Source organism: Mastigoproctus giganteus, chromosome 8 (genome assembly GCF_048544385.1).
Source record: "Mastigoproctus giganteus isolate SK-2022 chromosome 8, ASM4854438v1, whole genome shotgun sequence".
Lineage (NCBI taxonomy): Eukaryota > Metazoa > Arthropoda > Arachnida > Uropygi > Thelyphonidae > Mastigoproctus > Mastigoproctus giganteus.
Genome location: NC_143582.1, coordinates 45533457 through 45548555, shown reverse-complemented (window position 1 = coordinate 45548555; position 15099 = coordinate 45533457). Strand labels below are relative to the sequence as shown.

General features: G+C 38.3%; 1 protein-coding gene across 3 annotated transcripts in view; it reads right to left on the bottom strand.

Moving 5' to 3' along the window:
- The window catches only part of LOC150081502 (transcription factor 12-like), a 621638-nt gene that overhangs the window by 161124 nt on the left and 445415 nt on the right, over window positions 1-15099 (bottom strand). For all 3 annotated transcript variants that reach the window (XR_016547303.1, XM_090379956.1, XM_090379957.1), the window contains exon 8: window positions 7722-7961. Coding sequence is in view for 2 of the 3 variants with exons in the window: in XM_090379956.1 (XP_090236082.1) it covers window positions 7722-7961 (240 nt within the window). In the remaining variant the exon portion in view is untranslated. The remainder of the gene's footprint in view (window positions 1-7721; window positions 7962-15099) is intronic.

Sequence of the window (15099 nt, the reverse complement as noted above, 5' to 3'; positions counted from 1 at the left end):
TCATCCACCAACAAGTATTAGCCAGCAAAAGATTAAATACTAAAAGTATTATGGACATAGCTTTAAAAATCGTGAATTCCATCAGAGGACAAGCTCTTCAAAGGAGACTTTTCAAAATGCAACTTGATGAAAATGAACCAGATCTGATATTACACACAGATGTGAGGTGGCTGAGTCGGAGTCAGTTTCTACAGAGATTTCAAAATTTGCTGAATGAAATTAAAAACATTGTTGATTGAAGGAGAGATGATTATAAGCAGCTACAAGATACAGAGTGGTTGTGTGTGTGTGATCTGGCTTTTTTTTGCCAGATTTTACAAGTAAATTAAGTGATCTGAATTTGGAATTACAAGGAAAAAATAAAAATGAAGGTGAAAAATAAAAATGAAGGTGACATGATTTGTAGTATTTCTGCATATAAATATCAATTTTTGGCAATGGCTAAGAATCTCAAAGAAAAAAAATTCGATCATTTTGCAAAAATATCCTGTTTTTGGATTTAATAGTGAGAAATATGTTTCTGAAATTGAGAAAGTTGTGGATGATTTTGAAACCAGATTCAGTGATTTTAAAACAATTAAAGATATTGCTTAATATATTTCTTATCCATTTAATGTTGGGTTAATGTCCATTTGATGTAAATTGCAGAAAAAATTGCTGAGGTTTTTCACATGGAGAAAATATTACTGGAAATTAATTATTACATTTCGAAACAATATCTTTCTAAAAGCCAGATCATCAGAAAAAGACTTTTGGAAATATTTTTGCCGAGAAAAGTACCCAAATGTAAAAAAATGCAGTGAACTTTTAAATTCCTGTTTTGGTTCCACATATCTATGTGAATCAGCCTTTTCGTATTTGAAACAAACAAAGACGAAGAATTGCTCTACTCTTACGGACTTGCATATAGAAGATTCTTTATGGTTGTTGGCCTTATCACAGTATATCTCAGATTTTGAAAGCTTGGCAGACGACACGAAGACACAATAACATAAATTAAAAATTTAAATACGTGCGAATTTAAAATAAGAATTCTGAATTGTAGTTAATTTTAAAATTTATAAACAACATTTTTCAATATGTGTTGATTAACTTTTTTAACCATGTGCGGTGAAATTCTTAAGATGGTAGATCGCGGCACATTTTGAAGAAAAATAGTAGATCGCATCACAAATTAAGTTGGCCACCCCTGGTCTAAGCCAAATTGCATCATGATGTCAGTGATGAACTGTCTGGTGATCCACAGTAGCTGTTGGAGTTTATTTTTCAGTTGCAGCATAGAGTTTGATGTCATCCATGTACATCAGGTGAGAGAGAGAGAGAGAGAGAGAGAGAGAGAGAGAGAGAGAGAGAGAGAGAGAGAGGGTGTACAGGTTCTTCCTCCCTTCTTTTAGGGTATATCCATACTTGCTGTTACTGAGCATGGTAGGCAATGGGTCGAGTGCTGTAGAGAACCATAGTGGGCTCAGGGCATCTCCCTGGAAAATCTGATGGGGATCAGTCTGGTCATAATTTCCTGACCTTGATGGTGGTCCTCCATTTCACCATGACTGCTTCTAGGAAGCGTGTCAGTGTCAGGTTGACTTTGTAGATCTTCAGAGTCTCTACCAGCCAGTTAAGAGGTACAGGGCCAAAGACTCTGTGGTAGTCGATATATTCGATCATACACAATTTATAATAGGGGAACAATGTCGCATATAACACGAACGTAATTCACTTATGCACAATTCGCCTTTGTGTTTACAAGAAATGGTAGTCGAATGTGGCGGAATCACCCCAACTGAACACACCATGGTAGGATTGAAGAGAAGATTCTGAAAATTTGTTTTTATGATTTCGTGGAAGGGGAAACACATTTAACATAATAACGTAAAAATCCACAGAATTCCAGCTATCAGTATTATCACAAATGTAATTAGATCGACTTTTACTACCCATTTATAACAGACTGCACTAGCAGGAACCACCAATAAACCGGAAATTGCAAATTGTTTTTATTGTTTTATGGTAGTGACCTCTAGAAATGTGTTTAGTAAAACATAAGCATGTAATATGTGAGAATAGTGTGTTTCTGCCTTTACTGCATTGTTTATTCAGTTTGTAGATGGGCATTTCATCATTTATTCAGTTGCTACTTGTTCGCTGTGCATTTATGTATATCAAGCTTGCCTCCTCATTTTTGTTCATTTTATAACTGTGCTCTATTCTCAAAAAAAATGAGTAAAATACTTGAAAAAAGTGTAAAAAATACTTCAGAGAGAAAAAGAAAAGCAATATCGATAGAAGAAAAATATGAAATTGTGAAACGCTTTGACCGGAATGAAAGAACATGCGATATTGTGCGTGCTACAGGCCTAAATGAGGGAACACTGAGAACAATTAGAAAGAATGCAGAAAAAATAAAAGCAACTTTCATAGCAGCAACAACACAAAGTGTAACAAAATCAGTTAGATCAAGACACAAAGAACTGGAAGAGATGGAACGTCTTTTATCTGTTTGGATAGAAGATCAAACAAAGAAGAGATCAGGAACAAGTTTGCTTACGATAAAAGCAAAGGCATTGGCAATATTTGAAGACCTCAGAAATAAAGCTGAAAACCCTCAAAAAGTGCCTCCCTTTACTGCCAGTAGTGGCTGGTTCAATAATTTCAGGAAATGTCACACTTTCCATAATGTGAAATTATGAGGTGAAGCTGCGAGTGCAAATGAAGCAGCAGCAAAGGCATTTCCGCCGATACTGAAAAAGATAATTGAGGAAGAGTGCTATACACTGGACCAAATTTTCAACTTTGATGAAACCGGACTGTATTGGAAAAAAATGCCATCACGAACATATATCTCAAGAGAGTAAGCATGAGCTCTAGGCTTCAAGGCTGCTAAGGATAGGTTTACTGTTATGTTAGGAGCAAATGCAAGTGGCGACTTGAAACTGAAGCCTGTTATTATTATTATTAGCCATATGGTGCAAGGAAGCCTGAGGCTTATAACTTTCTGAATTACCCTGAGAGAGAGAGAGAGAGAGAGAGAGAGAGAGAGAGAGAGAGAGAGTGGGGGGGGGGGGAAGAACAAGAGTGAGAAGTAGAAGGGAATCACCAAGAAAGAGAAGAATGATGATATCCAGCTCAGGACCCTGGATGTGCCAAGCCCGTACTCACCAGATGTAAGCCCCTGGGGTTATGTACTTTTAATCATTGAAAAATTTACCCTTGACAGCCAATAATATGCTATGTGTAGTGCAGCAAACATTCTGATAAATGTCAGTATCAGTAACATGCACAGCTACTAATTCCATAAAAATTATTTTTAATAAAATATTACAATTCGGTTATCTATAATAAATTTAAATCTGGTTTCTCATTTAAGACTCAAAATCTCCTCAAAAGTCTCAGATAATACTCAAAAGTGAATAATACAAAATCTTTTACCAAGAACAGATAAAACTAAAGAATTCAGAGTAAAAAAATTCAATGAAAGAAATAAAAAAACACAAAAGCAGATACTTTTAAATCTTATGAGTTGGATTCTTTTGAACTAGCATGAAGGCCAATCCACTTTCCACTTTAACAGCAAACTTAAAATTGGATTTATTTTTTCAGTCTTTAGAGGCGAAAGTGGTCAAAATTCCTTTTTCACATACTAATACTTCTTTATGCTTCACCAATGAACATAATGATATACCAGGAGTTGTTAGTATTCTATTGGCTAAACAGTATTATTATTATTTTTTTTTTATGACACCCCAGACACAGCCAATATTAGAACCTATAGTGCTTTAGTACCATGTATGGTTTAAGGTAGAGAAGACAGAATGTACTTGAACATCAGGCTTGAAATTCTGTAGATTGTAATTTCCAGAAAATTTCCATGTCAAGAAAGGTTGTTCCTCATTTATTCCATCTATTTTTTTTTTCAAAGTAGAATGGAATAAATGGGGAAAAGTTACTTCTGTGAGTCTGAAGTTGAATAGTGAAAGGATGTTGACTAGTTGAGATGTGTTCCGACTGGTTTTTTTTGGGGGGGGGGGAGAGCATTAGCATTAGTAGAGGCATTAGTATTGTTTATCATGCAGCCAATCCACGAGCGTTAAAAGGGATCGCAAGGATTACCCTGCGTGTTTACTTTTGGAACAGCAGAAGAGGTGGATGACAGGGCAGATCTTCACTGACCTTCTACTACATGTGTTTGAGGATGTGTTTCGAAGCTACTTCAAAAAGAAAAATTTGGATTTTAAGATTTTAATTATTTTGGACAATGCACCAAGTCACCCTCCAACCCTTGCTGAACTGTCACCAAACATCAAAAACCTGTTTTTACCACCTAACACAACATCTCTTATCCAGCCACTTGACCAAGGAGTAATTGCTGCTTTTAAGCACTATTACACAAGACGGACATTTAAGATGCTGAAACAGAAACAGAGGGCGAAAATGCACCAACAGTTAAAGACTTCTGGAAGCGATTCAACATTAAGAATGCAATTTACATAACTGTGGGGGTTTGGAACAAAGTGACAAAAGAAAGCACATTGTGTTGCCCTCGCAAAGCAGGTTGGCCTTGACGAATTGGAGGAAGATGATTTAGGAGAGTTGCTTCAGTCTCATGAAGAAGAACTTTCAACTGAAGAACTGCAACAACTTGTTGCTGGAGGGCAGGTGGAAGATGAGAAAGACGACAAAGTTGAATGCCTGAACGCCACCATAAAATCGCTTTCTACTTCAGAGTTATCTTCAGTTTTAAATTCATTTGAGAAAAGTATGCAATGGCTAGAAATAACGATTATAATGCAGAAAGCAGAAGAGCACTTCATAAAATTCGGTCTGCTTTGGAGCCATATAAGCAGCTGCTTTGTGAAAGGAGGAAGACTGCGAAACAACAGAAACTAGATGTCTTTTTTATGAAAACACCCAAGAAAGAGACAGAAAATGAGCCACAGCCCTCTACTTCTGGCATGACCACATTTCGTCCAGTCCTCATCGGCAGCTCCTCCACCTCCCAGTTCCGATAATGATGACAACCTGCTGCCACTTCCCCCATAATTACGCTGCTTCAACCCTTTCTCAAGCCCTTTCCCTCAAGCTGTCTTCATTTACTTTTAAGGTAAGAATCTAAATTTAAATGATTAAATTATTAATTTTACATTTTTCAACTGTAAGTGGTTTATTACGATTATTTATTGTGTTTGGTTACAAATGTGTGTCCAAATCTTGGGTGGTCGGCACCTAACCCTATTTTTTCCATAGGGCCTGTTGTTTATATTGCACGATTTTGCATTGCACGAGGGTTTCTAGGAACACAACTATCGTGTTATACGAGGACTGACTGTAATCGTTTTGATTACTGCCATCTCTAGCATTTGAAAATGGCACATTTTTCAGCGCCATTTCTATCTCTTCTTTTTATATCTGTGCAATTTCACTAAAAATTGCCTGCTGCTTTTGTTCTTCTACAACTTGATATACGAAGCAAATGAACATTCAGCAGGTAAGGCATCATTGTCACTGTGAACTGCTACATCTATTTTAACATTTCCCCCCCCCCCAAAAAAAAAAAATTCTGCTTAGTTGTTTGCATATGTCTGATTACATCATATTTCCCACCATGTGAAATCAAACAATCACATTTACATACAGTATGGAAAGCAAACAAGTTACCTTTTCCAGATTTTACAATATATGGAAAATCTTGCATACATATCTTCTAAAATTATGTCATATTTCTTTGGCATCTTAAAGAAGGTTTTCAGTAAGATGTCTTTCACAAGTATAATAAAACAGCCATGTGTTAACAGAACAACACCATTATCCTAGGTTCCTAATTTATAATATAGACTAGCACACCCGACAGCCAATTCTATAACTAAAATAAACAAAAATTAACTCTAGTTTTAAAAAAATTCCTATTTTACTATAGTTTTAGTAATTTTTTGTGGAAAAGGAGTGGGGAAGAAAACTATAATATGATAATTAGCTACAGGGAAATCAAATGAAAAACAGTGGATTCTTTGTCACAAACCCAGAAAATTGGCAGCTATATAATAATTCTTTAGCATGATGAAGGACAAATTGGCATGATGTTAAAAGAAATATCATGTTTGTATGAAGATATTTTCTGTATGTGGGCAAAATTTCACACACAGAAAAACCATTTACTGTTATGACGCATCTCACACAGTAAAACTCCTACTCGGTTATATATAATATATCATTTAGAATATTCCACATATTTTATGCAATGTAGCATAGTACAACTTATGGTCAATTTATTAACTTGGGACAAGAAAAAATATTAAGCAGAATTTGCAGAATATTTAAATTTTTTCAAATTTAACAGTAAAGCCATAGTTTTTTTTTTTTTTTTTTTGTGTGAATAAACCAGAAAAATTATGGAGGGTTGATGACACGAGACAGCTCATAGACATAGGAAGATGAACAGATTACAGTGCACATCCATTTACAGTATGTCCACCGTAAATACAGAGAGTTGTAAAATAACATGGTTATGTCTGTACAAGCATGGATTCACAGCCCAATTTGTATGTTGTACAGGTTGGAAAAATTAATAATAATAATTGCTAGGGTATGCAGTGGGAGACCCCACTCCCTCTGCCTAAGGTGGCCCTACTACAGTCTCAAATGAAGAGGTCCTAAGAATGAATTAGTACAGGCAAAGATATGCAAGCTAACAAAGCTTTGGAAATAACAGCAAAAAAATACAAAAATCTGTATACAAACATATTCACTTTTATCATATTTTTAAAATCACCAGAAGGTAACAATCCATTTATCCTTTAAATTTTGCCAAACTTAACCACACAGTTGACTTCTCAGTTTATTCTAGTGATCAGTAACACATTAATCAAAATATAAAATTCCTGAGGCCCAGTTTGTTAGTTTTCCTAATATTTTGTGTTTATCCTCCTTGCTTTTGTAAATTTTCTGTTTATACTCCGGCACGACAACCAAGTCAGTAGAGTTTACAATAAATCGTGAATACAAATATTTATCGTATTTAGTAGTCACGGGCTTGAACCCCGGTCCACTCAAGGAACGCGTGCTATGCACTCTCACTCCTGACCACTGAGCTACGTCAGGTGTGTGTGTGTGTGTGTGTGTGTGTGTGTGTGTGTGTGTGTGTGTGTGTGTGTGTGTGTGTGTGTGTGTGTGTGTGTGTGTGTGTGTGTCATTTCAATATTAAAATTATACCGCTTTTTTGGTTTGCTCCTGCTCCTAGTTATTACCTTATACTCCTCAGTAAAATCACTGATGTGATGGTTAGTTTCTAAGTGCTGTAACTCAGTCTTTACATGAACTCTCCAGTCACTGGCAGTATTCAAAACCAAATTCCTCTAAAGTGAAACTACTAAAATGTCACAGAGTACCACAAAAGTTGTACAAGCAAAATAAAATGCACTGCTTTGTACAATTTCAGCTGAGATAGAGGACGCATCTTATTTAACATATAAAGTACTGTGTTTCACTTTGTAGGTATAAATTATGTTATTTTAGTGTAATTAAATGCAGTTAAGTTTTAACACGAATTGATAGTGTTTCTTTTATTTACATAGGAAATGGAAAGCACCAGAATAAATTTAAACCTGCTATTTACTTAAATGATTGATAATACTGTTGTTAAGAAAATGGTTATAAAAACTAATAATGATTTTTATTATAAGATAAAGAAACTCGGCTCATAAAAAATATATTATACAAATAATAATTACAGATGCTAATGCTTTCCCTAAAGCATCTCCCGTTTGTGTAGGTTGTTGATTCCCCCTTGTAATTAGGGTGTCTGAAGAATTAAGACCAGTGGTCGTTGTGGATCCCTGGCCATATAAAGGAGAAGGTGCTGTGTGGGGCACAGTAGGAGTATGGCTGGACGGGCCCCGGAAGCTGGACATTGGTGGAAGACTGCTGGCCATCATGGAGGGGTCATGATTAGGAGACACTGTGGGATAACCCTTAAAAAAATATATAATAATAAATAAAAGTGAAAAAAATAAATAATACATAAATAATAATAAATAAGTTTTTGCTCTCAAATGCAAAATACTTCTACATTTAAATTCATTTATTTTCTTCTGAAGTTAATAATTTAGAAAAAAAAAAAAGTAATAACGCTAATCTTGCACTGTCTAAACATTTTACATAAATAAATTAAAAAAAAAAAAGATAATTATCCAAATATTCAAAAAATAATTCAAGTACTATTGTTTTACTGCACTCTAAATTACGTTAAATACAAATATGGGAAATTCTGTGGAAGATTCACAAAGCAGCACATTTCTCAACTTAATCAAAACTCATGCAATGATATGATTGGACTGCTTGTTGATAATTACTCCAGGACTCACATCTGGTTTGCTTATAATGGTGATATTCAGCTCAGAGTCCAGAGCTGGATATCATCATTCTTCTCTTTCTTGGTGATTCCTCTCTCACATCTGGTTTGCTTAAAATGGTGATATCCAGCCCAGGGTCCAGAGCTGGATATCATCATTCTTCTCTTTCTTGGTGATCCCTCCCTCCCTCCCTCTCTCTCTCTCTCTCTCTCTCTCAGGGTAATTCGGAAAATTTTTTTTTTCAGCTGGTGCAGATAAGTCTCAGGCTTCCTTGCACTATATGACTAGTAGTAGTAATAATAATAATAATAATAATTAAACTTTATTTATTTTATCAGTTTAATACAACCACTGGTACTAGAAGGGATCAGAGTTTTGTCGAGCTGCATTATATAGTATTATAATTATCATTAACGAAAGCTTCGCTTTTAGATTTTTTAATTTCAACTCATAACTCACATTATCGGGTTAACATTCATTTTACCTCTTATCCCACTTCTTTCAGTTCAATTCTAGACTCAAAATTGTTATTTTAGGCAATTAACATGTTAAAGCCCATACATGTTTTTAAACCTTGGTTCATAGTGTTTCTATATTATTCTCTCACTGGTTGTTTCTAATAAATGCAGTCACAGTTCACATGATATAATGGTGTGGCCCCATGTTTCTGTGGATTTTTGCAGTTTTCAGTTAGAAATTAAGCACTGATTTAATTTGCATGATTTCTGTAATATCATGTAAATTTCAGTAATTTTGGTAAGTTATTTTCTGTTTACTTTTATAGTTAATTCTTATCTTTTGTAAGTTTAATTTTTGAATTCGAGTATCAGTTGTTAACGTCAGTAGGAACTTAATTTCTGTAATACAGCTGAAGCTCTTTATAGCAACTCCCAGTGGAATGAATAAAATGGCTGTTGGAACTGAAAAGCCAACAGTTAATAAAATCAGCAAAAAGAACAAAGAAAAGTTTGAACAATTTAATGTAATTCTACTAATACAATACAGTATAATCTAATGAAGAATATGTACTAGAGTATTAAACAAGAAAATGAAGACTGCACATTTTGCATTGATTGTATACTTCAGTAAGAATAATTTGAAAGTTATACACGTTAATGTACTGTGTACAATAGTAATTATGGGGTGTGCAGTAGTACGTGTTTAAGGTGCTCTTACCAAGAAAGGCATCAATTCTGCAAAAATCGAAGCATCTAGAGAGTACACACTTGTGAGGCAGTCTTATTGAGGTGTTTAAGGCTTTGAATGGATTGAGCAAGCTCAATGCTGATGGGATTCTTCTTCTTGCCCACACCACACACATGAGGGAGCATGAATTCAAATTAGCATTAGCAGAGGCATATGATCCAAGCAAGCAAGCTTATACAGCATCAGCAAATAAAAAAAAAAAAAAAAAAAAACCTTCCCATTTCTCCCATTCATCCATTCATTCCAAATGTTTGTCTAGTTCTGCATTGAACTTATTTAAGCTATCAACTTCCACAATGACAGATGAAAGTTTGTTTCAGCAATCAATCACCCACTGGCTAAAGGCAAATTTATGCACATCTATTCGACAACTGTCTTTCCTCAATTTCAGTTTGTGCCCCCCCCCCAGGTTTATAATCTAGGCAAGAGGAAGAATCCCATCAGCATCATGCCTGCTCAATCCATTCAAGGCCTTATACACCTCAATCAGATAGCTTCACAGATGCCTCTCTCTCTCCAGACTGCAATTTGCAGAACTTAAGCCTTTCTTCATAAGCACGCTCCTTTGTTCCCCTCAACAGTCTTGTTGCCCATCTCTGTATTCGTTCTAGCAACTCTACATCCATCCTAAAATGAGGCTTCCAGACCTGTATGCAGAACTCAAGGTGTGGCTGACCATTGCCTTATACAAGGGGATAATCACCTCCTTTTCCCTGCTCGCAAAATTCCTGTGCATCACTGACAAGACCCCATGACCTACTCTGGCACATGTCTGCACTGCTCAGAAAACTTCATAATCTGTCTGCACAATTACCCCCAGGTCACTTTAATTCTCCACTACCCTAAGTGTAACACCATCCAGTTGGTACATTTCTTTGGTGTTACTGCTACCCCACAAAACTGCACGTGCGCGTATAGTGTGTGGCAGCCTGTGAATGAGCTCCGATTAAAGTTAATAATTTGTGGTGTTATACTGTTTTGATTTTCGAGAAAGATGTTCTAAAGAATTCCTCTGGTGATGAACTGTCCGGTAATGATGCCAAATCGCCTGCATCTTCCTCAGGTAATGTTTTATTATATATGATTTCTTGGCTGATTGTATCAATACGATACAGTACTTCCATTGTCCGACTATAGAACAAAAGCAGTTGGCTATTGACAACCAGTGTTCGACGACTGTGAGTGCTCCCACCTCTTGGTATCTAGGTCATTGCCTCCGGCTGTTTTAAAGACTTCGCCTGAAATAAACTAGGGAGCTGTGCTACCACAAACACCTTGCCTAATCCCTTTATAGCAATTGTCAAAAAGTGTTCTGCTTCGCCTTCATTTTTCCGCCCTGGTAGGGTAACTACTAAAATCATTATTGCCACTTTCCATCATACTGCAATGCCATCCAGGAACACCAAAAATCAACAAAGAAGTCAGTGAAGCGGTCTCATGTAAATTATGTTTCGCCTTGCTTTGCGAATCATGTTCGGGCCTAAAATCCCTACATAAATTAAATGCCCCGCGTCGCAACACCGCAACTTGTTTTGTTGACCCTGATGATGAAGACTCTATCTTCTCTAACTTAACAGACGCAAAGGATAAGTCCCACCATTGCAGTGTCGCCACTGTAGCAACTCAAACAGAAGACTTCGCCAATATCCCGCATGCACAGCCAACAATGCATGCAGATCCCCAAAGAAGGAACTCCTCACCTTCTATCACGTTTACTAATGTGTCTACACAAACTGATTTTTCGCTTGCCTAATCTTTGTTTCCTAGCCCCCTCCACGTGCCTCTTCAAGAACCGAAAATCACTTGAAATTATTATAACATCAATACTTGAAGATATCAAACATTGCATGCTCTGCACTACTAATAACTACGTATCCTCCATAGCTGATAACCTTTCTCAAGGTCTAAGTTTGTGTACATGTAATGATGGTGGTCCAGCTATTAAATGCGCTACGACTCAGACCTGTGCTACTAATCAGGCTCACAATAACTTATCCTACAGCACTAATGTACTGAATTCAGGCCAAACACTAAATTTCCCCGCGATCCAGATAGCCGAAGAACTTCCTTGCCAGGAAACCAGACCAGAAACCCTGCCAATCCTACGGAAGAATCAGCTAATCCAGATAAACCACTTAGTGTCCCACTCCACAAATCACAGAAGCCATCTGCTACATTGCAATGGAAACCCAATCCTGAAACTATCGTCGAGCCTTACTCGTATGCAAGCCGAGTGTATCAACCTACAATGCCGAAGAAACCTGAAATCCACATCCTGGATTTCAGGTTTACAACCATCCTGGGCGGAAGTTGTAGCTGCACCTCCTCCTTCACTTGTGGCCCAGAGTTACTGCAGTAAGCCTCGCCACCCTGAAGATGGTAAACTGGAAACCCCAAATGTACTAAAGAGAAGGCGATCATTTAAAATGGGCACCTCGGCCACCTCCAGGCTGCAGGCGATGCATCCGCCAACTGTCCGTCTTCGACGAAGTCTATTTGTTTCCCGACTGGCCCCAAATACAACTCCAGATGATATCGAGTCATACATACTGCATGAGATGCACCTTACTGTGTCCATCACACTTCTTAAGAAAACACCCCTACATGCATCGTTCAAAGTTGAGTGCGATGCACGGAATTTCGGCTCCATATCAGCGACTGCTCTCTGGCCATCTGGATCACTACTCAGGCCATACTATGAACCTAAATCCAATATCACCCCACGTCTAGCCATGGCTAATGCGCTATCCCACCAAGACTACTCCCAAGCGTGATGCCATGATAGACATTCCTATTTTCAGAAGCCCCAAAACCAGGAATCAGGGTTACACGATGATGAGCCCTATACATACCCTGACGACAAAACCTCTGATCAATCTCTGCAATACCACAGCTCCAATGAAATCCACCCTCAGCTGATACCAACTATTGTAACCAAACGTGCTAAAAAGCCAACAAAGAAAATAAATCCTGTCCTCGAATCAGCACTCCTGAAGGTCTCATGTCACCTTACACTCAAGATTTTTTATCAAAATGTTCGTAGTATTGGGAATAAGCTTGAGACACTTGAGCAGATGCTCCTGTCCCAAATGGCTGATGTCATCTGCATGTCTGAAACCTGGCTGGAACCGCAACAAGAATCAATTGCCTCCGCCCAAGCTGCTGGTTACAAATCTTTCTTCATCTCCCAATCTCATACCTATGGTGGGGGCATTGCTGTTATCATAAATGCCAGTAGACTTGAGTTCATACACGTAGTCTCCAGCAAATCCAATCTATTCGAAGCATTGATAGTAACGGTCAAGATCAACTCGTGCTTATTAGATATTGATGCAATATATATACCCCCAATCCCTGATGCTCATACAATCAATGACATTGCATCCTGGCTAATAAATATGCTCCACACATCTGCCATCCACCTCATCTGTGGAGATTTTAACTTACCACCAAGTCTCCAACATCTTCATGAGTTACTTATGGCTAAGATTGCACCTAGTGGCCTCAGGATCATAAATGAAGGCCCAACTAGAGGTCTTCATCGCCTGGATCTCATATTATCGTCTGGTTCCTGTAGTGTCGACATTAAACCCGAAACTCACTTTGAATCCGATCATGAACCCATCGTAGTCCTATTGCAGCTCCCAACGCCCAACTTTAATGTCTCCCACTACGTCAAAAGGAAGATCATCATCTCTCCCACCTTCCTACAACCGAACAGATGCCTTTATACAACAAGATTAATTCCCTGGGAGATTTTCGAATCAGGAGATCCGGAACTGGCTCTAGACATATTAACTAGATGGTTGCACACGGTTACCATGTTCTCAGCAAGTCAGTATCTAAACAGGTCAGTATCTCCGCTAGAACTAATGCTTGGTGGTCTTCGGAGCTAAATTACAGTTTCAAGTGCAAACAGTCCCTCCATAAACAATGGAAACAATCTGGTACAGCATATGACTGAACTCAGTACTCCAAAGCTAGAGCACTGTTTAACAGACTGAAATCGCAAGCCATTAAAGAATATACTGACAAGACCTTATCCAAAGGCAAAGTACCATATACCCGTAACTCTGAACCAGGTTCCAACTTCAATCCAGTTGAATGGATCAACTATGTAGCCAGATTCCAAGACAACATCACACAACCATACGATTACCAATCAGACCCCAATTCTAGTCCAGATGATGAGCTGTTTTCCATTCAAATCGATCGACAGCAGCTCCGTCAAGACATCAACTCGCTGCATCCGACATGCACTGCTGGCATCGATAAAGTCCCGCATTTCATCGTAAAGTGCCTCAGTCCATATATCCTTGATCCTCTGCTCTACTTGTTCAACTCCATCCTCTCTCATAGAGTGTTTCCTGCATCTTGGAACAAATACGCTCTCGCCCCACTACCTAAAGTTCAACTACCAAGCCAGCCGAAGCACTACAGACCGATATCCACGCTACTAAAGCTACTGGAAAAAGTCCTTCCGCATATAACATGCCATCTTCTTCCACAACCATCAAAACAACTCCATTATGTTCTCCCTAATAGATCAACTGTCTCCAACCTTCTGGCAGTCCAAACGGAAATTCTAAATGCATTTGAGGCCAGATCAGAAATGGCGGTTGTTTATGCCGATATCGAAGCTGCTTTTGATAGCCTCAACATCTCAGCCCTTCTGAATCTCCTAACCAATTTCTTTCGGATCAAAGGTGACGTTTTTGCTTTTCCGCACTCGCTCCTCTGGAATAGAACAGTGTACCTCACTAATCGCAACCTCTGCTATACCCGATCCATCAATGCTGGTGTGCCGCAAGGTGGCGTTTTATTGGGATTACTTTTTACCACCGTCCTTATTCCGCTTGTGTGTAACAGAGATGATGTTATTACCTACGCCGACGATCTAAAATTCCTAACAGAAATACCACCATCAGCCGACGGGAGCGATCACATCAGAAATCTGTAATAAGATCACAGATTTCTCTAGCCATCTCAACCTTTTCGGTCTTAAACTGAACCCTCAAAAATCCATTATTATGGTTTTTTCTGTGAAGAAGTGTCCCACATCCATACAACCCTCACTGCAGGGTGCAGTTATTCCAAGTGTAACAAAACACAAAGATCTCGGTGTAACCTTCGACCCAAACCTTAGGTTCAACTGTCACATCAAATGTGTTCTACGCAAGATCAGCCGAATGCGCTGGATTGCCCGTCAACATCTTCTTCATAACACAGACGCAAGAACCACAATCAGATATCTGGAAACCGTTGTGTATCCTACCTTTCTGTATGCCTGTGAAATATGGGCATCCGCAGTACCTTCTCTCATGAAGCCCATCCTCGCCAGTGAATACTGGATATTGAAGTGGGCAACCCACAAACATCGACTCCCCCCCCCAGCAGAGGACCACCAGCATGGCCGACCAACTACAAATCCTGCGGCTGCCTCAAACAATCAGCATGAGGAGAACTGTAACCACAGTCAAAATGCTTGTTGGCAAAATCAACTCCCCTGACTTCTGGGATATATGCCACAGTGGCATGTTCCACTTCCTTC